Raw genomic sequence first — 25,377 nt, forward strand, 5'->3', positions numbered from 1 at the left:
AGACTGGCGATTGGGACATTGGCACAAACAGAATTACCCCCATTGTCTGTATTAGGTTTTCAAAAATTGCACTCAGAATTGTATAGGTAAATGTTGGGAAAGGGGGGTGGAGGAAGAGAACTGGTTTACAATTTGTACAAAATTAAAAGTGTCCTTTTATGACAACGGTTGTTTGTGGCTGATTATTCTCTTTTGGCTCATTCCAAATCGAGTAAGATTGTCCGCCAACTGGTGGGACGGCTGTGGGGGCACAGAACAGCCAGAGCTTTTTAAAAATTATTTCTAATGCAGCCTCACGTTCTTACCGGGCGTTCTTACCAGAAGTACAAGTGGTAACTCTAGGTGATTGCTAGAAACTCTATGGTAAAACCAGTGGAAAGTATGTGAGGCTGCATTTTTTTTCTTTAAAAAATGCCACTGAGGAGCTACAAGCAAGCAACCCCCTGACCCCACTAATAGCAAGCTGTATGGTGCTCCGAGCATGAACAGGAAAAAAAAAGGGATGTATGAACCCACCCAACCATAGAGTTGCTAACAGCCAGTTGTAATTCTGGAAGAACGTCAAGTTAGAAACTCTGCAGAAATCAGTCCCTTGGAGGAAATGGAAGGCAAAAGACTCAAAACCATAAGAGTCCAGGGCCCCTTCCATACATGGAGAACAATGCACTTTCAATCCACTTTCAGTGCACTTTGAAGCTGGATTTTACTGTGTGGAATAGCAAAATCCACTTTCAAATCATTGTGAAAGTGGATTGAATGTGCATTATTCTGCACGTGCGGAAGGGGCCTATCCTAAAGTGACATCACTTCCGCACTGAACTTCCTCTCCTCCCAAAACTCCACCTTCCTATTATTATTATTATTATTATTATTATTATTATTATTATTATTATTATTATTATTATTATTATTATTATACACATAACAACACAGCACAAGTGTCTGGAATTCATCTCTGAATATCGAGTCCTTCCCAAGGACCTAGGATATTAGAGGTATTTGCGTAGAATGTGTGCAGTTCCTAGAAGTGCTGCTTTCTGCAGCAGGTGGACTGATGTTCTGTCCAAGTTTAGGCTTTCCAGATGTTTTTCAAGATTTCTTGGGATTCCTCCCAGAGCAATCAATTACCAGTGGGATTACTGTTGTTCTTTTCTGCCACAACTGCTCAACTTCAATTTTGTAGGTCCTTGTATTTTGTGATCTTTTTCCAGCTCCCTTTGTCCTCTACCCTGCTGTCAACTGGCACAGCAACATCTATGATCCAAACATGTTTTTTCTCTATCACTGTTATGTCTGGGGTGTTGTGTGCCAGGTGTCTGTCTGTCTGTATTCTAAAGTCCCAGAGTATTTTTGCTTCTTCATTTTCTGTGATCTTCTCTGGCTTGTGCTCGTAATAATAATAATAATTATTATTATTATTATAATAATTATAATAATAATTATTATTATTATTATACACATAACAACACAGCACAAGTGTCTGGAATTCATCTCTGAATATCGAGTCCTTCCCAAGGACCTAGGATATTAGAGGTATTTGCGTAGAATGTGTGCAGTTCCTAGAAGTGCTGCTTTCTGCGGTGCATGTGGACTTCTGATGTTCTGTCCAAGCTTAGGCTTTCCCAGATGTTTTTCAAGATTTCTTGTGGATTCCTCCTAGAGCACCGACTACTAGTGTGATTACATTGCTGTTCTTTTCTGCCACAATCGTTCAACTTCAATTTGTAGGTCCTTGTATTTTGTGATCTTTTCCAGCTCTTTGTCCTCTCTACTCCAGTTAGTCAACTGGCACAGCAACATCTATGATCCAAACATGTTTTTTCTCTACCACTGTTATGTCTGGGGTGTTGTGTGCCAGGTGTCTGTCTGTCTGTATTCTAAAGTCCCAGAGTATTTTTGTGGCTTCTTTCATTTTCTCAGATCTTCTGGCTTTAAAGTTCTACTCACAGGTCTTGCTACAGGGCAGGTTGCATTCTTTTGCAAAGGTTCCAGTGCACCATTGCCAAGCAATGCCTATTGTGACGCTCTCGAGATAGCCGTTTGGCTATTTTCTTACAACAGCAGATGATGTGCTCCACGGTTTCATCACCCTTCTTGCAGAGTCGGCACTTTGGGTCATTGTAGACTTTTCAATCTGTGTCTTTATTGCATTTGTCTCACGCTTGCTCCTGGGCAGCAAAATCAGGCCTTCAGTTTCCTTCTTTAGAGTTCCCTCTGAGCCACTCCCATGTTTTCTTGCTGTCAACCTTCCCTTCAATGTTCTTAAAGTATTTCGCCCATGGAGTGGCTTGTTTAGCCACTGTCTTTTCTCGTGTTTTAAACTGTTGACTCTATACCTTTTGATTCTTTGGCTTTCAGCATCTCAGCCTTGTGGACTTCTTTTCAATGCTGGCTCTTTGACTTTCTTGGATGTATTCTGTCAGGCCTCTTTTCTCTTCCTCTACTGATTGCTTGATGTGGAGCAGCCTCCTTCCTCCTTCTGACCTTGCTAGGTAGAGTCTGTCTACATCACTTCTGATGCAGTGCCTGATTGATGGTCATAATTTTCCTGTTTTTCTGTCCAGGATGTCCACCTCGCTTGTGTCCAGTTAATTATGCCAGCAGTATGCATTACAGGCACCTACCAAGTATTAATTGCCTTTATTGTATTTCCATTTAACTTGATTTCAAAATTTTTCTAATTCTCTAAGATATTCTCCTTCCTAATTGCGCCTTTGACTTCTGAATGCTTGATGTTCTATGCTCTTATTATTATTATTATTATTATTATTATTATTATTATTATACATAACAACACAGCACAAGTGTGTCTGAATTCATCTCTGAATATCGAAGTCCTTCCCAAGGACCCAGGATATTAGAGGTATTTGGCGTAGAATGTGCAGTTCCTTAGAAGTGCTGCTGCTTTCTGGCATGTGGACTGATGTTCTGTCCAAGCTTAGGGCTTCCAGATGTTTTTCAAGATTTCTTGGGATTCCTCCTAGAGCACCCTAATTTCAATAGTGATTACTGCTGTTCTTTTTTTTTCTGCCACAATCGCTCCAACTTCAATTTGTAGGTCCTTGTATTTTGTGATCTTTTTTTCCAGCTCGTCCTCTTAATTCTGTTAGTCAACTGGCACAGCAACATCTATGATCCAAACATGTTTTTTCTCTATCACTGTTATGTCTGGGGTGTTGTGTGCCAGGTGTCTGTCTGTTTGTATTCTAAAGTCCCAGAGTGTTTTTGCTTCTTCATTTTCTGTGGTCTTCTCTGGCTTGTGCTCGTACCAGGTCTTGCTACAGGGCAGGCCGTACTTTTTGCAAAGGTTCCAGTGCACCATTGCTGCTAGCCTATTGTGACGTTCAAGATAGTCAGTTATTATTATTATTATTATTATTATTATTATTATTATTATTATTATTATTATTATTATTATTATTATTATTATTATTATGGTAGATTTCACAGCTGCCAGATATTTTTAATTACTATTAATTATTGGATCACTGTGGCCCAGTGATCCCATCCTGTCGACTGTATTGACCTGCTCTGTATAATCCATCTTGAGCCCTGGTGAGAAAGGTAGACTGCAAATAACATCAATGAATAAAACAAAATCCCTTCCTCCAAAGCCATCATTTTCTCCGGGGCAAGTGATCTCTGTGGATTGGCCACCATCCAGTGGTGGGATTCAAATAATTGAACGACTGGCTGTTTACAAGCACCGTTTTAACAACCGGTTCTGCTGAAGTGGTGCGAACCGGCTGAATCCCACCACTGCCACCATCTGATCTCCAGGGGCTACCTGGAGGTTGACAACCAACTCCATGCCAGTGCCCCCATTCTCATTATGTATTTTTCATATCTAGGATAGTGGGTGATGTTATCCCATCATGCATCAGTGCTGACCATAGTTATGTCAAGAGGGCTCAAGGGAAACGTTCCAGGGACTGATTTTTTTTCGTTTTCCCCCAATAACTTTAATTGATAAACAGAACAAACTGAAGCAGAGGAGCTGCTTATGACAATCACAAAACGGGGGAACTTAGGACCTCTTCTCAGGCACTCCATTAGCCACCCCACTTCAGAAACGTCCTGTTTCGCTTCATCCAATCATCGCCTTCTGCCGGGGGCCCAGCCTATTCACGCCAAGGCGGGCGGGCAAGGTCGGTTTTTTTAGCCACGCCTTCTGCCATTTGGCCAGTTGGCGAAGAGGGGGAGGGACTTGCGCACAAGCTCCGCCCACCCCACCGTTGACGTCGCGATCAGTAGGAGGGTTGTGTTGACGATACTTCACAGAAGCGGGGGTTTTGTACGCATGCGCAAAGAGCATGCGCACTCTTTACTTCCGCTCACTATTTGAATGTTGCCTATGCAGGGCACTAGTTGAGGAGTGGGCTGTGCGTCCCCCACACTTCACTTCGTATTAATTTCTCTTTATTGCTTTTAAAGTTTTGTGCATAATAATTATCTCTTTGGTCCATTTCTTGTTCAGTTTATATTTTATAAAATAATAATAATAAACCATTGTTGGTTAATTTAACCTTCTCATGATTTTACTATTACATGAGATTATATCTCATTATATGTATAAAAGTCGAATAAATAAATAAATTACATTGCAATACATATATGTGTTGTGTCTCTATAGTTCTATATATATTATAGATATATAGATACATCCATGTGTTATATTTACAACATTTTACTCCGTAAAATGAAGCGGGGCATACACCAAGTTTGTGCAACTGAAGTCAAACTTTCCCCTACTGCTTGGGACCAACAGAGCTTCCGCCCCCCCTCCCCTCCCCTCCCCCTTGAATCTATTTAATTGCATCGACATCCCTCATTTGCTATATTTTATGTGTGTGTGTGTGTGTGTGTGTTTATCTTGCTTTTGTTTTTTATAACACGTAGGAAATAAAACTCTCAGGAGATCAATATTCGCGGCGGGGGGCGGGAGGAAGAGCAAAGAACACTCGGGTACGATCGGGAACGTCGCGAGGCACTCCTAGAGCGTCTCACCTCTACAACCGTTACGCGCCTGCGGGAGGACGGGGGGGAGGGAGGAGGGGAAAAAAACGTCGCGATGATGACGACACCGCGCGCCGCCGTCCCCGCGCCCTCCCTCATTGCCCAGGGCGGGCGGTGCGCCTGCGCACTTGGCGGCGTTCCAGGGCCCGCGCCTGCGCAGTGGGCGTGGGCTGGCGCGGGGAGGCGGAGGATGCCCCTGAAGTTATTTTTAATGTCGGGCCGGCCGCGGGTGACGTAGCGCGGAGTTGGGGGCAGCGGCGCCCCGTCAGCCCCGGAGCCTCTTCGCCGCCGCCGCCGCCGCCATGCAGGGAGCCCGGCCGGGGACGGAGGCCGCCTGAGCGCCGCGGTGAGCCCGGCGGGGACCCGGGGAGGGCGGCCGGTCCGGGGGCGCGGGCCTCGGCTCCCCCGCTCCGCTTTCCCGGGGGGGACGCTCGGGGGGCGCAGGCGCCTCTTCAGCCAGGGGGAAGGGGCTTGGGGGCCGACTGCCTCTCTCCACCTGGACAGGTGAGCGGGAAGAGGTTTGGGGGCAGGCGCTCTTCCTCAGCCAGGGGGGCAAAGTTCGGGGGCACGTGCCCTCCCGTCCAGGGGAAGAGGTTTGGGGGCTCATGCGCCTCCAGAGGAAAAGGTTTGGGGCTGAAGCCCTCCGGGGGGAAGGGGCTTGGGGGCTGACTGCCTCTCTCCACCTGGACAGGTGAGCGGGAAGAGGTTTGGGGGCAGGCGCTCTCCTTCAGTTAGGGCTCCTCAGGGGGGAAGAGATTTGAGGACCAAAGCCCTCCCTGAAAAGAAGAGTTTGGGTGTGCACTGCCCCTCTCCACCTGGGCAGCTGAGGAGGAAGAGGTTTGGGGCAGACACTATTTTCCAACCAGGGCTCCTTAGGGGAAAGAGGTTGGGGGGCTGACTGCTCTTCTCCTCCTTGACAGCTGAGCAGGAAGAGTTTTTTGGGGGGGGGGGCAGACAGTCTTCTTCAACCTAGGCTCCTAAGGGGGAAAAGGTTTAGGGGCATGGGGTTGACTGCCCCTCTGCACTTGGGCAGCTGAGCAAGAAGAGGTTTGGGGGCAGACAATCTTCTTCAGCCAAGGCTGTTGTGGGGAAATTGGTTTGGGGGCTCCTGCTCTTCCAGAAGAAAAGGTTTGGGGGCTGACTGTCTCTTTCCACCCGTGCAGCTGAGGAGGAGGGGGTTCGGGGGCAGACATTCTCCTTCACTCAGGGCTTCTCAGGGGCGCATGCCTTCCCTGGGAAAAAAAGGTTTGGGAGCAGACCCGCTTCTTCTCTGGGCTCCTAGGAGGAAAGAGGTTTGGGGGCTCATGCGCTTCCAGAGGAAAAGGCTTGGGGGCTGACTGCCCCTCTCCACCTGGGCAGCTGCCGAGGAAGAGGTTTTGCAGCAGATACTCTTCCTCAGCCTGGGAGGAAAGGTTTGGGGGCAGAAGCTGGAAGAGGCTTGGGGGCACACGCCCTCCCTGAGGAAGAGGTTTGGGGGCCGACTGCCTCTCTTCTCCAGGGCAGTTGAGGAGGAAGAGGTTTGGGGGCAAACACTCTTCTTTAGCCTAGGCTCCTAAGGGGGAAAAGGTTTGGGGGCACATGCCCTCCCTGAGGAAGAGGTTTGGGGGCTAACTGCCTGTCCACCTGGGCATCTGAGGAGGAAGAGGCTTGGGGGCAGGCACTCAGTTTCAGCCCGGTTCCCTGAAGGGAAAGAGGCTTAGGGGCACCTCCTTCTCCCTCAGGGTCCCCTTCCTGAGGCTGAAGGGCGCGGCGGGGGGGGAAGAGTTTATTTCATACATAATATTTTTGAAAAACTTTTTTTCTTCTTAAGGAGCCCAGGGGGCCATGCGTGAGTTCTGTCCCCTCAGCAGCCTTGAGAGGTAGGCCAAGCAGAGAGGAGGACTGGCCACCCCATTAAGGCTCAGGGCTCTCGTTGGTTTCCTTTTACCCTAGATTAATTGGAGAGACAGAGGTTGGCTTTACCCCAGGCTATGCAGTAAGGTGCATAGAGTAGGGTTTTTCTCACCAGTCTGATAACTTTCGCTTCCTACTCCCTTCCTTTGTGTGTGTGTGTGTGTGTGGGGGGGGGGCAGAATTGGTCCTCAGAAGGAGAGTGGACTCAACTATTTCACCCCCCTACTCAGGAATATCAGTGGGGAGGGTCTTGCTTTCCCCCCTCCTCTTTGCAGGAATGATCAGGACAGGGTGCTGAGTCAAGGAACGTCCTTTTCCCCAGCCTCTCTGCCCCTTGGGGGCCTGGGGCAGGATAGGGGGCGAGGAGTAGTGGTTAAGAGAAGGTGGACTCTAATCTGGAGAACCGGGGTCAATTCCCCACTCCTCCACATGAAGCCTTCTGGGTGACCTTGGGCCAGTCACAGTTCTCTCTGAGCTCTCTCAGCCCCACCTGCCTCATAGGTATCCCTTGTGGGGAGAGGAAGGGGAAGGAGTTTGTAAACCCCTTTGAGACTCCTTGCAGGAGAGAAAGAGGGGATATAAATCCAAACTCTTCTTCTTTTAAAGAGGAGCGTCTGCTTTTCTGTTCTCTGTTCCGTTTCCCTTTCTCCACCGGAGTTCTCCTCGGGGTGGAGGCTCCAGGCTCCTTGTTCTGACGCACGTTCTGTGCCAGGCCGCGTTGTGTAAAGTCAGCCCCGAGGGCCTTCCTTCATTCCATCTCCCGAGGAGTTGGGCAACTCCCGCTGTCAAGTTTCTTTCCTTCGTTCCTCAGGTATATATTTTTTAAGGAGTTTGTTCTGTTCCAGGTAGCCGGATGCTCCTGCACCTGTTTCCCAAACTGGATGATGTTTAGGGTGGATGTTAAATGGACTGATTTGGAAACTGGACGGGGAAAGGGGGAATCTTGTGGTAGTTTAGTGCTTTAAGAGCAGGTGCACTCAAATCTGGAGAACTGGGTTTGATTCCCTTCTCTGCCACTTGAGCTGTGGAGACTTATCTGGGGAATTCAGATTAGCCTGTGCACTCCGACACACACCAGCTGGGTGACCTTGGGATAGTCACAGTTCTTCAGAGCTCTCTAAGCCCCACCCATCTCACAGGGAGTTTGTTGTGGGGCGGGGGGAAGGGAAAGGAGATTGTAAGCCCCTTTGAGTCTCCTTTATAAGAGAGAAAGGGGGGATATAAATCCAATTCTTCTTTTCTGTTGCATGACATGGATTGTAGGAGGGGAACTGCAGTGGAACAGTTAGATTTGAGTTTAGTAGCACCTCAAAAGAGTCAAAGTTCCCTTAATCATATACGAAGGAAGGGGGCATCTGAGGTTAGGTGGGTCAGCTTCACCCCACAGCTGGACTTCCCTTCAATCTTGGGGGCAGGGATCATGCTTCAGTCTGTGTCTCAGCAACATGTTTTCCCCCCAAGTCAGACAAATTCATCTGACCTCATAACTCTTCTTGCAGATAAAATGCACTTTGTCATCCGGGGAGCGAGTTTGGAGCCGCTGCATTTGGAGACGGTGGGCTGAGCCATCAGCTCCGCCAGCACCTGGAAGGAAGCCGAGTCCGTGACGCTTTCTTCGTTCTCCGACAGACCCCAGACCCCTTGCCCCGACTTCAGAGGCAGGGGGCAGTCTCAGAAGAGTGAAGCCTTCTGTCCGTCAGGAAAGGCTGCTGTGTTGGGTTTTCTCAGTGTTTTCCTCCTTGGAGACTGTTTCACTAGTCTAGACAATGCCATGAATGGCGGCAGTGCTTTTTGCTCACCAGCCAAGCACCCCGTGCCCCGTGGAGTTCGGTAGAGGGGGCCTCGGCCGCCCACGATCTCGCCATGGCTGGTAGCGGTTACACAGACCTGCGAGAGAAGCTGAAATCAATGATGCCTTACCGGGACAACTACAAGAGCAGCGGCCAGAGGGACTCCTCTGAGCCTCCCTACGGTGCAGCCGGCGGAACCGCCAAGCGCAAATACCGGAAGGACTCTGACTCAGAGCCCAGCGATTGCGAGGAGCGCCAGCGGGAGGAAGAGGAGGCCAAGAAAGTGAAGAGCGGCATCCAGCAGCTCCGCCTCTTCAGCCCCGAGGAGTGCACCAAGATCGAATCCCGCATCGACGAGGTGGTTTCTCGGGCCGAGAAGGGGCTGTACAAAGAGCACACGGTGGACAGGGCCCCGCTCCGGAACAAGTACTTCTTCGGGGAGGGCTACACGTACGGGTCGCAGCTGCAGCGGCGGGGGCCCGGCCAGGAGCGGCTGTACCCCCAGGGGGAGGTGGACGTCATTCCCGAGTGGGTCCACGACCTGGTCATCCGGCGGCTGGTGGAGCACCGGGTCATCCCGGAGGGCTTCGTGAACAGCGCCGTGATCAACGACTACCAGCCGGGGGGCTGCATCGTCTCCCACGTGGACCCCATCCACATTTTCGAGCGGCCCATCGTCTCCGTGTCCTTCTTCAGCGACTCGGCCCTCTGCTTTGGCTGCAAGTTCCAGTTCAAGCCCATCCGCGTCTCCGAGCCGGTCTTCTTCCTGCCCGTGAGAAGAGGGAGCGTCACTGTGCTCAGGTAACCAAACCAGTGGGTAACCTCTGGGGCTCTGACCTTTTCCAGTTGTTTTATGGCAGTGGTGGCGAACCTTTGGCACTCCAGATGTTATGGACTACAATTCCAATTGGCCATGCTGGAAGGGGCTGATGGGAATTGTAGTCCATAACATCTGGAGTGCCAAAGGTTCGCCACCATGGTTTTATGGGGTACGGGCAGGCTGTGCTCCATGTGCTTAGCGCATGCTGAGTACTGAGCGGTGCATGATTCCTGATGATCTTTTCAGCTAGATTCACATCCACCTTAATGAACAACAACCTTTGCCCAGTATAAGCTTTGGCAAGTCAAAACCCCACCCCCTCATGTTAGCATTTATCCTTGCTATATCAAATATAAAAAGAAAAAGGGTTGGATTTATATCCCCCCTTTCTCTCCTGTAAGGAGACTCAAAGGGGCTTACAAACTCCTTTCCCTTCCCCCCTCACAACAAACACCCTGTGAGGTAGGTGGGGCTGAGAGAGCTCCAAAGAACTGTGACTAGCCCAAGGTCTCCCAGCTGGCATGTGTTGGAGTGCACAGGCCAATCTAGTTCACCAGATAAGCCTCCACAGTTCAAGCAGCAGAGCGGGGAATCAAACCCAGTTCCTCCAGAATAGCATCGAGTTGTGCACAAAGTTTGGTGATTCTCTCACGAACCGGTTGGTTTCATGGTTTGCACCACCTTATGTAACTAGAGAAGCGCTTCCGGCTGACCAGGGCAGCTGTGATCGCAAAACAGAATCCTGGGAACTCCTGGAGTGCCTCAGAATGTAGCAGAGACTTGTAATGACAGATAGTTTCCCCTTTAAAAGTCAGCGCTGATTTTCTGTGTGGTTTCAGGGCATTTTGAGGGCCTTCTAGGCTCTGTTCCGACATGAGCCAAGCCCGGCCGATAGACAGCACCTCCAAATCCTCTGCCAAACTGATGAGCTTCCCAGCAGATAATATTTCACGTGGAAAGGCTTCCTTGAGGGCTGGAAGTCTCCAGACTAGTGGAGTGGGGCCGGAACAGTTTGTAAGCTAGAACTGTAAATCTAGAGTCCCAATGGTGGTGAGCATCTAACATTATGAGCCCTGCAGGGCTTGGGTGACTGGCCTGGAACCAAACAAGGTGCAGTGTTGATCAGTCCTTAATAAAAATATATGTGTAGCGTATTGTCGAAGGTTTTCACAGCCGGAATCACTAGGGTGTTGTGGATTTTCTGGGTTGTATGGCCGTGTTCCTGTAGCAATTTCTCCTGAGGTTTCCTTCACATGTGGCTGGCATCTAGATTGCAGGTGAAACGTCAGGAGAGAATGTTACTGGAACACGGCCATACAACCCGGAAAACCCGCAACACACTAATGTATACATATTTTTAAATAGTTAGATACTGTCCAACAATAGCAACCTGTATAGGGGCAAGAAAGGCCTGCTGTCAGAACCTTAAACCATTAGTTCATTTGCCAGTTGACCTCCAACCTGATCCATGGATACTGGTGGGAAGACCTCTTTCTCTCTCCCTTCACAAGTTGCAGGGGTGTGGATGTTTTATTTTTCTGATTTTTGAAAAAATTGATTGTTCCCCTTTGACCACCGTGAGGCATTTTGGCTCGCTTTACAAATATGCGATGCCATTCAGATCAGTTAAAAAACAGCCCTCTCATATAATGCCTTCAGGTTCAATATTCCTTTTAGGGTTGATTTCTTTTTCCCCGCCGAGTAATTGGGAAAGATTTCCCCCAGGTAGCCCCCGTTAGCAGCATAGCTAAAGGTGGTTCTCTGGAATGCAAAATATTATGTTCTCCTGGGAGCCGTTTCCTCCTCTTTTCTCGGCTTCTGTTTCCTCCACTGTCCCCACAACAGAAATTTATCACTAGGCCATACTACTTGGGGGTAGCATACTTTCCTAGGAGCCAGGTATGAAAGGGCATGGCTCAGGATAAGCTCTCGACCAGGCCGTATTTATAGCCTCGTAAGCCAAAATCCAGTTCTCAGCCAGGATGAGTCAAACATCGCTCACAGTTTAGCGTTCCCACAGCAAAAGGGGAGCAACTTTTTATTTTCCTGGTCGTAGGAGCAAACACCTCTGCTGGTTTGAAAGGCCGTGGGAGGGTAATGTGATCCCCCCCCCTCCCCGCTCGAATCCGTAAGCTGATCTCTGTGCAAGGCAGGATGGCATCTCTCCCCGGCGACAGGCACAGTTGTATACCTGATGCATGAATAATAAACCACAGTAAAGTTCCTTGTGCGCATTAACTGAACGCTCACGCAGAAATGCACACGGCCAGAGAACTGCCTGGAATCACATCTGACGCATTTCGGTAGCAAAGTAGGTCGAGTCCGGCTGATAACGGAGGAAACCGGCCACCTCAAACCTGCGCTTGATGTTTGCTTTGTAGGAATGAAGTTACTCCCATTGTGTGGAGGTATAAATGAGTGATAGGGGTGGGCAGGGCTTTGGTGGCTCAGGCCTTGTTTTGTGGCCCCCAGTCATGTATACCTAATAATGCAGGCAGCCTATCACTGGCCTCGGTCGCTTCCCCTGCTCTGAGTCTCCCGTCAAATGGTTCAAGGTCACCATCTATAAGGAGCAAGGGTTGTTGTTTTATGTGGCCACATCTACAGGAATAGGATTATGGGCATACATCCCCCAACCCTTCTTGATTCACGTCCGGTAGCACCTTAAGGGAGAGTCAGCGAGGTGTAATGGTGAAGAGCAGGTGGATTGTAATCTGGAGAACCAGGTTTGATTCCCCACTCCACCACCTGAGTGGCGGAAGCTTATGTGATGAACCAGATGTGTTTCCGCACTCCAGCACATGCCAGCTGGGTGACCTTGGGCTAGTCACAGTTCTCTTTGACCTCTCTCAGCCCCACCTGCCTCACAAGGTGCCTGTTGTGGGGAGAGGAAGGGAAAGGTTATTGGGCTGTTTAGGTTATTCCAAGAACCAAATCTCCCTTCGTCTGAAACCCAGAGAGCTCTGACTCTCCAGGCTTCCAGTCTGGGAAACCTTATTGGTCTCTGAGGTTCTGCTGGATTTGAATTGAACTGTTCTGCCGGAGATCAACACGACTGTCAGCTCTGAGGTTTGGGCTGAGACAGGCCAGCGAGGGTTTGCGCGGCCCTGCAAAATAGTTGCTGGCCCGACCTGTCTGCCTCCCCCTTTGAAAAGTCCAAGAAGAGATCCGCTCTCTACAGTTGCCATGGGCTGTTTGCTGTAGGTACCTGGAAAATTGTGTGTGTGTGTGTGTATATATATATAGAGAGAGTGAGTGTGAGTGTGTTTGCCAGTGAGTTGCCTCCCTGATTGGGTGATGCAAACTTTTTAAGTTCTGGCCAAGGGTCTGGTGTGTTGGTGTTGAACTCTCTGCATGAGGAGAGCAGCTACCAGTAAGTGACAGGTAGGATTAGAACTGGGTATTTCAATGTGGGGATGTATGTTGCCCCCTCTGAGTTCCCAAACTGGAATGAAGGAAGAAGTACTCGGTTCTATACTGCCTGCCCACGTGAGCACTTGGTGGGTGCCTGTTCAGAGCCCCCCACTATTTTAAAAAAAATTCAGCCTGGCTGTAGAGTAACCAGTGCCCCTCCTCAACCCGTTGGCTTCAAGGTCCCGGCCGCGAGCATCTTCTAGGAGCCCAGTCTTTCTGAAATGAGCAGTCCGTCTTCTTCACGTGCTGGAGGCCCCAGGTTCAGTTGCTGGCATTTCCAGTAGGAGGTGATCAGGTGCAGGGAGCTGCTAGCAGTCAGAGCAGACAGCTAGACCCGAGAGAGCGGCTGCCAACCCGAGCAGGCAACCAGACCCAGGAATGCTGCTCCGGAGAGACCCGTGGGCTGATTTACAGGAGTCGTTAAGCCTGTTGAAAGTAGACCGCAGAGGCTTGCGAGTGCTCTTGTGTAGATCGCATAGAAAGCAAACAGGAGAGCAGCTTTTTCTGACTTTCCCAGTCACTCCCCTGTTTGCGAGCCGGTGATCCTCTGTCGCTGGGTGGGGTCAGCATGTTTGGGCGCCCTCCCTTCTCTTTGCCCATTGCTTCCAAAGTGCGTGAAGCCGTCTGAAGAAGGCTCCCGCCGGCTTCACGCTGATTCATCGGGCTATCGGCTTGCAGGTCGGTCTGCGACGCCTTGGCATTCCTGTTCCACCCCCGGGCTGGCTTCCAAGGCAAGAAGAGCCCAGTATCCTATGAGCAAGCAGTGTACTTTAAAGGGGGTGGCAAATTTGGCGGCAGTGTCCCAGCGGCCTGTCAGAGGAGGTGGACACAGGGTAGAGACCACCCACTGACTGTCTGGCACCTGCAGGAATGCTGTAGGCCTGGCGAATTTAACTAAGCCAGCCCTTTCAATCAATTGGGGGGGGGGTGCTGTAGAAATCTGGTCAAGGACAGGGGGTAGAGAAGTGTAAATTCAGCTGCTATTGAGAGAGCCGAAGGAGGAAATGGCCCAAAATAGCACGGGTGAGTCGTTTGCTCTCCTGCAGTTCCTAATACCGCTTGGCCAGTGGTTCTTGTCTGCACAGCTACGTTTGGCAGAAACTGGTACAGCCATCTTGCTCAAGAAGAAGATGAGTTGGATTTATATTCCCCCTTCCTCTCCTGTTGGTCCCTGCGGTCAGTGAAGGAAGAAGGTGGAATCTTGGTGGAATCTTATATTAATTTTTGCTCCCAAAGATGCGCTACGTCTTATTTTCAGGGGATGTCTTAGTTTTCCATGAAGAAGAATTCACATTTATTGTTGAACAAAAAAATGAACATTTATTATATACTGTACAGTAGTTGTCATCACAAACCAGTCTGTTGGGGTGGGGTTTGGGGGCACACATCCTTCCAAACAAAAACTTTGCTACCGGTACGTCTTACTTTCGGGGGATGCCTTATATTCACTTCAGCAAAACCTCTGTTGTGTTTTATTTTCAGGGGATGTCTTATTTTTGGAGAAACAGGGTATCAGTCATCTGAACCTGGCAAATACTACTGTGTGGGTTTTGCCAGAGGAGAGCGTCGGGATGGTACAATAATCACAGGATTCTGCGTAAATGTGGGGAAATGCCCGAGGTTGTAGCTTTGTGGGGCAATTACATTTTAGGAACGGTCGGAGCCAGTAGCTTGAATTTTGACATACGGTCCGATTCAAGTCCAGTAGCTTGAGATTGTCAGAGCGAGAGCTTTTGAGATTCCAAGCTCCCATTGTTGGATACTTTCAGTGGAGTTCTAGAAGTCAGAAGAGCAAGCGGCCTTTCCAACTGATAAGTCGGCCCGTTCTGAAATCCCTCCTGACTGTTGTTTCTTCTCTCTCCCCGCAGTGGTTATGCAGCCGATGAAATTACACACTGCATTCGGCCGCAAGACATCAAGGAGAGAAGAGCCGTCATCATCCTTCGGAAGTAAGTGCCTTTCCGACAACGTTTCCAAGGAGAGAAATTACTTTTGCATGTTCTTATTGCTGTTAGAATCCAACAAGTGGATTCTAATCTGGAGAATCGGGTTTGATTCCCCACACCTCCACCTGAGTGGCAGAGGCTTATCTGGTAAACCAGATGTGTTTCCGCACTCCAGCACATGCCAGCTGGGTGACCTTGGGCTAGTCACAGTTCTTTGGAACTCTCTCAGCCCCACCTGCCCCACAAGGTGTCTGCTGTGGGGAGAGAAAAAGAAAGGAGCTTGTAAGCTACCTTGAGTCTCTTTAAAGGAGAGAAAGGTGGGGTATAAATCCAAACTCCTTCTCCTCCTTCATCTTATCTTCATCATCACTAGGCAAGAAATTCATCATCACTAGGCAAGAAATTCCATGTCCTGGATCTGACATGGAGAGTTATTCAGCCAGCGTTAATTCCTTTTTTCTCTTTCTCACGCTCGGCTTTCAGAACCAGACTAGACGCCCCCCGGGTGGAGACGAGATCCCTGAGCAGCTCCGTGCTGATGCCTGGCTACGCCTCGGACCGCCTCTCTGGAAGCAACAGGGACCTCGTCTTGAAACCAAAGAGGTCTCATCGCAAAGCAGATCCAGATGCCGCTCATCGGTAGGAGAAGTCGAGGACAAAGAGGCAACAGGGGTGGGGAAAGAGCACCTGTGGGTGTTTCTGAATCGTGCAGCTCCATGAAGTGAGCAGTGGGCAGTTTTTGGTTCGCAGCGACAGTTGAGGAGGGTAGCTGTGTTGGTCTGCAGTCAAAGAGCCGTACAAGAACGGTGCAAAGTTCGAGTATGGTGCAAAATTCAAGTACGGTAGCATATTAGAGGCCTACAAGATTTTTGAAGTTGAGATTTCAAGAGTCAACGCTCCAAGGAAGCACTGTCTCTCAATAGCTCATACTGCAAAAATCTTGGCTTCTAAAGTGAGACCAGGTGCAAACCTAGCTCAACTCTTGACAGATTTTTGTTAATGTGAATCATGCTAACCAGTGGTGGGATTCAAATAATTTAACAACTGGTTGTTTACAAGCATCATTTTAACAACCGGTTCTGCCTCAGACTGGGCCGCGAAGAGGGGTCATATACGATCTCCGAATAAAATAAATATTGCTTTGAGATCCGGATCTCTTGAACTGCAGTTCAAGGTGTGACGTTAATGGAATTCTGTGTGCAGTTCAGTAAAACGTACAAACCATGCTTTTCAGGGGGAAACTCGTGTTTGTAGCAGTAATAAAACGGCTCTTCGGAACACCCTCTTGGGTTTTGGAACAGGGCAGGGTATGAACGCCAGAGTCAATAGCACATCACAGAGACAGTGTGCTATAGTGGTGAAGAGCGGGCGGATTCTAATCTGGAGAACCAGGTTTGATTTCCCACTCCTCCACCTGAGTGGTAGAGACTTATCTGGTGAACCAGATGTGTTTCCACACTCCTACATTCCTGCTGGGTGATCTTGGGCTAGTCAGTTCAGAGAGAACTGTGACTAGCCCAAGATCACCCAGCAAGAATGTAGGAGTTCACTCTCAGCCCCACCTACCTCACAAGGTGTCTATTGCGGGGAAAGGAGCTTGTATGCCACCTTGAGTCTCCTTACAGGAGAGAAAGGTGGGGTATAAATCCAAACTCTTCTTCTCTTCTTCTCATCCCTTGAGTATCCATATCCCACGGAACAGGAAAGCTAGGAAGGAGTTAGAACTTTGGGGGCGGGCGGTTGTCCGATCTCCTACTTACCTGCCTCCCTTCCCCCATCCACCGCAGGCCTCGGATTTTAGAAATGGATAAAGAAGAGAACAGACGGTCGGTCCTCTTGCCGAAGCACAGGAGGCGGAGTCACTTCAGTTCGGAGAACTATTGGCGAAAGTCTTATGAATACACGGAGGACTTAGATGAAGAAGAGGAGGACGGGAGCCCAGCCCGGAAAGTGAAAATGAGGCGGCATTGAGAGAGCGTCGTCTTCCTGTCCCCCACCCACCGTTCCTCCCCTGGGACTTGGAGCTGCGAGATTGGCATTCAGGCTGTGAAATCTTATTCCCCTTCCCTTCCCCTCCCACTGGCGATTTCTCATCCAGCTTCATTTTGTATCCCTCCTTCCTGGCCATTCTGGATTTTTTTTTCAAGGAATAGCCGACATGGATCTGGCTTTCGCTTCGCTTCGTCTCACCACCAAGGCCGCCCCCGTGCCGACTGTCCTTTTTGGGGCCCCGCCGGGCAAGTGCGCACATCCCCCAAAAAGGGGAGGGCCGCTTCCTTTCCCTCCCCCTCTTCTCCCCAGTCAAAAGCTGCGTTCTGCAAGGTGTTTGGGCTGGAGTGGATTTAGCGTATGCCAAAAAAAAAAATGTTACGTCTTTTCAGTTTGCCGAAGGGTTAGAAAAAATATTCACCGTGCTCCGGCGCCACCGCTACTGCTTACCTGTCCAGAATACAGCCTTCAATCCCCCCCCCCCTTCTGATCCCCACGCTGCATGCTGCAAGATGCTCTCTCTAGGGGATGTCTTCGCTCCACCCGGCACCAAAGGGCTCCGGGTCTCTTAAGCTGGCTACCATGTTGATTTTACTTTTCCTCCTGTTGCTCTGTCTGAGAGGAAATCTAAAGCTTGGCAAATACCACCATCCCTTTTTCTTTTTACGGCACACCTGAAGACAAATACGTTTAGGACGTGTTGCACTTTAGCGTCAGGGTTTTATTACCCCTTCTGTCCCCCTTCCCGTTCCCTTCCCATCCCGGCTGGCAAGCACCTATTTTTTTTCCTGCACTTCTAATGAAATAGGATGCAGTCTTTGTGAAGGATTCTCGGGCTCTCCACAGTGTTGGAGCAGCCTTCCGAGGTAGAGGGGCAGGAGCGAAGAGCAGAGAGCCGGGCGGCGGGCTGGAAGCCTTAGCTCTTTCAGAGCCCTTCACACTAACAGCATAGGCCCCGATCCACTGGGCACGTCTCCTGCACCCGCCTCGTTCCAGAGAAGGAGAAAAGCGCAACAGAGCTTGCGTTTGTTTTGTTTTGTTACGAGGTTTGCTCTGGAGACGTCCCCTGTGGCTTGCGCCTGTAACTTTTTTTGTTCTGGTCGTTTTTACAAAAAGAGATGTCTGTTTTCACCTGAGGGTTGGGGCCCACTGGCCTTCTTGGGTGCCTGTCTTTTGAAGCAGACCGGTATGGGGTAATTGCAGGTTTTAAGAACCGGGGTTTGGGAAGAGGGGCCGGATGTTTCTCGAACGTCCCGAGCAACACTCTGCGTCTCTGCTGCTTCTGGGAGTCACCTGCCTTCTGCCAAACAGGGAGGGTTCGCGCCAGCCCACGCGGCCAATTCAGGAGGGCAGACAAACTGGCGGAGGTTGTTCTCGTCGAGCGTTGCGCTTCTGCAAGATCTAGGCTCACGTGGCAAGCGCGCCAATCCTTCCTTCCTTGGACTGCGAGGTCTCAAATCCAAAGGCAGTTTTCCCTCAGGGTGCGTCAGCCTGCCCCTCTGATCTGGTTAATAACCATTTAAATCCTATTGCTTACATTTTGCGGCCCTAGCAAATTAGCTTCTGTTACCACCAGTGTTTAATTTTTAAAAAATATATATATCAATTCACCTCCCAACAGCTGTGCCTTTTGTTGTCCTAGGCTGATGGGAGTTGTCACAGTTGGAGTCCCAGGTTGTTGCTTGGGACCTAAATTTTATTAAAAAAAAACACGTTTCCCCTTCTCCCCAATTCTCCAAATCCTGGTGTTTTGGGCACTCAAACACTAGTAACAGTAGACTGGATTTTAAGTCTCTTTTTCTCGGCCGCAGGGTTTTCTTCTGTTTTCCCCCCAGTTCTCTGTGCCTTCTTACAATCAGTATATCTATTCAGTTTGTTCAGAACCAGAACATGTGACATATATTGTTCCTCACATCACAGTGGGAATTACTTTCTCGGGCAGAAGGCACCCGGCACCTCTACCTCCTTGCTCCCTCGCTGCCTTTTTATTTTGGTGTTTTAACTCCGCCTCTTGTCAAGGAAAGCCCGTCAAGCGGAGGGCAGAGTTGGCATTCTGGGGGCCAAGAGACGCGGCAGGTCTTCCACACTTTACTGCACGGCCTCGGGTGCGGTAGGGATCCTTAGTGGACCCTTCCTCAGGCAGTGAGGCGAGGACGTGGGTCCCGCCATTTTTATTTTCGCCACGTGCACATTACCCATTGGTAAAAATCAGCTTGTGGCGTCTGTTATAGAGGGGTGCTATCTTGCGCTTGGAATTGTCTGCTGGGATAAACCACTGCTGCTCCAAGTAAGACGCCAGATTGGGGTTTGACTTTTCCAAAAGGAGGTGAGGCGGGGAGTATCCCTCTCCTCCATTTCTGGTCCAGACAGCGCACCAATGAGTTCCCAGCAGTTCTAAGGTGGAAAATGTTGACGGACTAGTCGATTTCTAGTTTTTTAATGCTGTTAGTGTGAGGTTTGGTGGTGGCGGCAGCTGCTGCTAAGGAATCCGACCCCTTGTGTTTAAGCTGCCTTGAAATATTCACTGGCTCCCTCCTCTCACGATCACCCGGCTTTTTTTTTTTTAAGCGCCAAATGCAATTTAATGTCTCAGGAGGCAGAATTCCTGTTTGCTCCGAAAGGTGGCCGGCACTTCTGCTCCCTCGCTCCTTTTCCCTCCCAAGCACACACTTAAGATAAAAAAACTAAATAGAAAATAAAGCTCTGGCTGACGTTTGTGTTTTTTTTTTAATAAAATGAAATCTAATTTTTTTGTTACAAATGAAAAAAACGTGGCAATATTTTTTTCTGTAACTTTTCATAGGACAAAAGTGTGATTTGTAAACAAATTGTACAGTTCTGAAGTTTGAGATACGCAAAATTAAAAAAAAATAACCGTACTGCGTGGGGCACGCTGTAAATGGGGGCGGGCGGGATGGGGAGAGATTATTTTCCGTACAGTACAGTGTATTTGGGGAGAAATCTTTTAATTCTGGTTGATTTAGGAAGAACTATAGTTCCCTGTCAGGGTTTGAAATCTTTTTTTTCCTTGTATAGAATGCTGCATTTAAGTAAATAAAATCAAAGCATCACTTGATCAAAAGGAGTTTTTGCATATGTTAATTTCCGCGCGCGCACACACACCCCCCAATCAAGTCAGCGTGGTGTAGTGGTTAAGAGCAGGTGGATTCTAATCTGGAGAACTGGGGCCCCTTCCGCACACGCAAAATAATGCATTTTCAAACCACTTTCACAACTGTTTGCAAGTGGATTTTGCTATTCCGCACAGCTTTAAAGAGCACTGAAAGCAGTTTGAAAGTGCATTATTCTGCATGTGCGGAATGAGCCTGGGTTTGATTCCCCACTCCACCTGAGTGGCAGAGGCTTATCTGGTGAACCAGATGTGTTTCCGCACTCCTGCATTCCTGCTGGGTGACCTTGGGCTAGTCACAGTTCTGTGGGACTCTCTCAGCCCCACCTGCCTCACCAGGTGTCTGTTGTGGGGAGAGGAAGGGAAAGGAGCTTGCAGGCCACCCTGAGTCTCCTTACAGGAGAGAAAGGTGGGGTATAAATCCAAACTCTTCTTCACAGCTGACCTCCAGGGACCCCGTAAGGTTCTCGAGACAAGAGGCCCTCCAAAGTGGTTGGCCATTGCCTAAAATTTTGGAGTGATCTCCCATCCAAATAGGGAGCAGGGCTGACCCTACTTGGGGGTTGCGCATCAGGGCCGGCTCCCTCTTCAACATGACATCCCTTCAGATATTTCAACATGGCTGTCACGTCACCCCTTAACCTTTTCGCCAGACTAAACTTCCCTAGCTCTCTAAGTAAGGTGTGCAATCCAGACCTTTTACCATTTTGGTTGCCCACACAAGCAAGTCTTTCTTCAACTGAGTTCCACCACACAACCTGTGGTTAATACCTCTTTCCAGCCATTCCCTCGGCATCCCAACGATGTGAAATCACTCAAAGCGTTCTCAGGCTGTGCAAAGCCTCCAAGGCAAAACCAAGATAAGGACCAGGTGCTTACTTGCCTCGAGAGGTGAGAAAGTTACTACCTGCCTAAAGCGAAAGAACGCAAGCATAGGATTAACAGCATAGCAGACCAAGGGTTCTCAGGGTACCCAGAGTCTCCTGGCAAGAGCCAGGAAAGAGCTGAAATCTTGAACGGGTCTCGACACGTTCTCACCTTGACAAGTAAGATCCAAACAGTGACAAGTTCCAATTTGCTGGGCTCATCTCCCGCTCTTGTGAGTTCACGAAGAGCTGAGAAGTGGACATAAATCTTTTGCTTTGCACATTACGGGCACAGTACCTTGTGAAGCCACAAGATGGGGCAGGACGCAAAGGTAAAAAGCAGGAACGAGAGCAGAAAAATCCAAACTATGGGGCTGAAATGTCTACAAACCTGTATTTTTTTAAAAAAATGGCTGTGGGAAAATGTTCTGTTGCAAAGAGATGAACGTGAGGCCAATAACTAAGGATCCCACGCAAGCACCAAACTTAACTGGGTGCAATGCTGATTTATTTACTTCATTTGTATCGCATATCCTCCCAATGGGCACCCAAGGTGGCTCCCTCACTTTATTCTCACAACAACCTTGTGAGGTGGGTTCGGGTAAGAATCTGTGACCCTTCCATGGGCACCCAATGAACTTTTGTGGCAGAGCAGGAATTTGAACCTGGGTCTCCCAGTTTCTAGTCCGCTAATCGCTATGCTATCGGTACCATAGAAGCGGGAAAAACATTAGGAGCAAAAACTACCAGACCACGGCCACGCAGCCCGGAAAGCCCACGGCACCTAGTTGATTCCTGTTGTGGGCCTCTTCAACAGTATTTTTTTTTCCTTAAAGAGATTGAAACTGTTTTTCCAAAAGCTCAGAAGGATGAGGTTAACTTTCGTTCAACCTCAAAAGCCAGCTCCAAGAGGCGAAGTGCCATGTGCTTCTGTGGAGGGAAAAGATTTCTCTCCCCCGGGACTAGTTAATAAATTGCTCAGAGTAACCAAATGCTTGCCCACGTGCTTCATACCGTCAGCATAGTGCAGTGGTGGCGAACCTATGGCACGGGTGCCAGAGATGGCACTCAGAGCCCTCTCTGTGGGCACGCACAGAGTCCCCCCCCCCACACACACATCTAGGCTGGCCTGAGCCGCTGGGCTCGGTTATTAGCATTAAACCTAAGACCTAGTTTTGGGGAAGCAGTGTAGGTCACCCTGTTAAGCGCTGTTAAACCCCACTGATTTTCATGCGAAGAACTAAAGCGCGATCCTTTATCTGGGAGTTAGCTCAGTTGCTGGCAATGGGGCTTGCTTCTGAGTAAACCCTCCTAGGGTCGTGATTCACCCGTTGGAAGAGTTATACTGTTGCTTCAAAGCAAAGCCACCGACTACCACCAAGCTTACTCTTGAGTAACACTTGCCTCTGAGCCAACCGTTTTTTCTAAACTAAAACCTCAGTATTCGGGTTAAATTGCCGTGTTGGCACTTTGTGATAAATATGTGGGTTTTGGGTTGCAGTTTGGGCACTTGACCTTGAAAAGGTTCGCCATCACTGGCCTAGTGGGTCACAGAACAAACTTTTATTAAAAATTAGGAAAGCAGTGCTTACAGCATCAATAAGGCATTGCGCTTTCCCAAACTCAAATCCCGCACAGTCATTTGCAGGTTTCCTAAAAGGCTCCCAAGGTTTATATTTATTTCATTCGATTTGTACGCCGCCCTTGTGGGGGAGGGCTCAGAGCGGCTTTGGCCATCTCCTTGCATCCAGCAGCCCGGAAGAGTCTTGTTGATGGATGGGCACCCTGGGGAACCGGGCAGGCCAAAGACCAAGGGTCTTTATCGACTCTTCTGTCCGGTAATAAAATAAAAAAAGGCTTCTGGATATTCCCACAAGGCAGAGCTTACGTGAGTGGCATTGCAATCTGGGACTTAAAAGAAATATCTGGAGAGTTGACGCTACTCTGTTCCCCTGAAAATAAGACCTATCCTGAAAATAACCCCTAGCATGATTTTTCAGGATTTTTGGAGGATGCTTGAAATATAAGCCCAACTCCAAAAATGACCCCTAGCTGCAGATTTCCCGGCGCAGCTGATCTGGTCACATGGGAGGTGCAAAATCATGGGAAAAAATAAGACATCCCCTGAAAATAAGCCCTAACACATCTTTTGGAGCAAAAATTAATATAAGACCCTTATTTTCGGGGGAACACGGTAGTTGTGAGTGCAGCCGTTTGGTTTTGGTCAGTCAGAGACCGTGGGAGATCAGGAGACGGGGTTCGAAAGTCCTTCTCTGAAGATTTTGGGCAAGATCCAAAGAACTGTAACCGTAGTTCTCCCAGATCTTTCTTACAGGGTAAAATACCAAATGGGGCAGACCACCAAATAGTGAATATTTGGGTCAATTCCTTTTAAAACCTACTCAGACCAAATTCAGTTTTCTTCTTTCCAGCTCTTCTTTTTGGCTAAATGCGTGTAGGGATGCCAGCTGTCGATATGTTGTGCTCTGAGTGCTGAATTCGAATCAGAGGTCCTGGGTTCAAATGTCACGTTCTGCCATGGACGGTTTCTAGGGAACCCTCAGCCTAGCCTACCTCAAAGGGTTGTTTGGGGATAATGGAGGAGGAGAGAAAGATTTATCTGCTTCGGGTGCCCCCTTTGGGGAGACAAACTGAAAATATCTGAAGGCATCAGATCATAAACTGGACTTTAACTTTTCTAAAAACAGATCGGAGGCCCCTTCCACACTTGCAGAATAATACACTTTCAGTCCACTTTGCAGCTGGATTTTACAGTGCGGAATAGCAAAATCCACTTGCAAACAATTGTGAAAGTGGATTGAAAGTGCCTCATTCTGCGTGTGCCGCAGGGGCCTGACTCGTGTGTTTTTTTGGGTTCTAAATGTGTGCCTTTTGTGTTCTAAATAAAGCAGGCCTGAACCAAATTTCATCTTCTTTTCCAGTCTGAATAACTTAAAGCAATTACGCAAATTTGCACCATTGCCCATAGGGTTACCCAGTCCTGCTCTGCTGCAGGGCCAAAATTCCCGGCATCTTTCTCTTCAGGCCCGGCCACAGCAGCGGGAATGCCACCATGAGAACTAGACACTTCCATTTGTTTTTTGTTTTGATGTCGAAAAGGATTTCGTTCTAGAAACACTCGTCGCTGGCTTTTTCCTGCGTAGCTTTGCAGCCATGGTGAACGCAGCGGATTTGGGGAAGGACCCTAGAGGCTGCTAAGGGGGTGCAGACTTTGGCCCTTTCCCCACTTAACTTAAGCCCCGCGCTACTCTCCTAAAGTAGCGCGGGGTCCAGCTGCACTCCCCACTTCAGGGGCGGCGAGAACGCAGCCGCCCCAACGCTGCCTCTCTCGCTCCCCCTCAGCGCGCGTAATTCCTGGCGCCTTTTCAAATGGCCGTGGGGAAGCCGGAGCGCGCGCTGGGAATTGCGCGCAGCAACCCTCCAATAAGGGTAAGTGGGGAAAGGGCCTTTGATGAAAAACCTGAATAGGTTTCAGGGGAACCAAAGTGTATAAAGAGGCTTAGGGAGCTGGGGATGTTTAGTCTGGAGAAGCGAAGGTTAAAGGGGGGGGGGCACGATCGCTATGTTTAAATATCTGAAGGGATGCCATGTCGAAGAGAGAGCAAGCTTGTTTTCCGCTGCTCCAGAGACTAGGACACAGAGTCATGGGTTCAAGGTGAAGGAAAAGAGATTCCACCTAAACATTAGGAAGAACTTCCTGACCGTCAGGGCTGTTCGACAGTGGAATTCACTGCCTTGGAGAGTGGTGGAGTCTCCTTCATTTTCAAATCGCAAATACAATATTGTTCTTGAGTTGGTAGTTTATTTTGGTACAATTTTTATTATTTATAGTCTATTCCCCCAATTGGCCATGCTGGCAGGGGCTGGTGGGAAGTGTAGTCCATAACATCTGGAGTGCCAAAGGTTGGCCACCACTGGTCTATTCTGTACCACCCCCATTCATAATATTTTTCTGCTGGCTGGAGGTCTTCCACTGTTACAAATCCCAGAGTCCGCCTCCGGAAAATTCATTTCATTTTTGCACCCGGAGTCGGCAACTCTAGCCTTGGAAGTTGGTTAGGTGACCTGGGGGCTTTGGCACGTTCCTGGCCTAGGCTCCCTCGCAGGGTTGTTGTGAGAAGAAATGGGAGGATCTTGTTGTTATTGGGGTCAGGAGAATAATTGTAGGGGGAGAGAGACAAACAGTCTGGTACACACAAGGGAATTGAAATGAGCCTTGGGGAACAACAAGATTTTCAGGGTGTGACTTTCCTAGAGCAAAGCTCTCTTCAACAGATACAAGTCAGACCTCAGTCTTGTATGAACACCGCACAGGACCTGGGTGCAAAACCTCCCCTGTCTCAAACAGCATAATATACGAAGAGACTGTTCAATGTCAGCTTCCACCAAGATTTGGGTGGGAAGATAGAGACCTAGTCTTATTCTCCCCCCTCTCTTTTTTGGGGGGTGGGGGGTGGGGAAGACAGATACTGGATGTTTTTGTCGACTTCCA

At 49.0% G+C, this 25,377-nt stretch overlaps 1 protein-coding gene across 3 annotated transcripts; it reads left to right on the forward strand.

Annotated features, from left to right (window-relative positions):
* Nucleotides 1-5,147: 5,147 nt before the first annotated feature.
* Nucleotides 5,148-19,944, forward strand: ALKBH5 (alkB homolog 5, RNA demethylase). Of its 3 annotated transcripts, none has more exons than XM_048494447.1 (5): nt 5,148-5,362; nt 8,409-9,500; nt 14,802-14,882; nt 15,363-15,518; nt 16,667-19,944. In XM_048494447.1, the coding sequence occupies exons 2-5, from the start codon at nt 8,773-8,775 to the stop codon at nt 16,848-16,850; spliced, it is 1,149 nt and encodes a 382-aa protein (XP_048350404.1). In that variant the 5' UTR covers nt 5,148-5,362; nt 8,409-8,772; the 3' UTR covers nt 16,851-19,944. The 3 variants fall into 3 exon arrangements, with proteins under 3 accessions (XP_048350404.1, XP_048350405.1, XP_048350406.1); XM_048494448.1 differs by lacking the exon at nt 5,148-5,362 and adding an exon at nt 5,379-5,520; XM_048494449.1 differs by lacking the exon at nt 5,148-5,362 and adding an exon at nt 5,656-5,707.
* Nucleotides 19,945-25,377: the final 5,433 nt, after the last annotated feature.

The sequence above is a fragment of the Sphaerodactylus townsendi genome, linkage group LG04, assembly GCF_021028975.2.
Source record: "Sphaerodactylus townsendi isolate TG3544 linkage group LG04, MPM_Stown_v2.3, whole genome shotgun sequence".
Classification (NCBI taxonomy): domain Eukaryota; kingdom Metazoa; phylum Chordata; class Lepidosauria; order Squamata; family Sphaerodactylidae; genus Sphaerodactylus; species Sphaerodactylus townsendi.

Coding starts and splice junctions, on each gene's coding strand:
- ALKBH5 (XM_048494447.1), top strand. CDS start 8,773: ATGGCTGGTAGCGGTTACACAGACCTGCGAGAGAAGCTGAAATCAATG. Junction 14,883..15,362: donor GCCGTCATCATCCTTCGGAA/GTAAGTGCCTTT, acceptor CTCGGCTTTCAG/AACCAGACTAGACGCCCCCC. Junction 15,519..16,666: donor GATCCAGATGCCGCTCATCG/GTAGGAGAAGTC, acceptor CATCCACCGCAG/GCCTCGGATTTTAGAAATGG.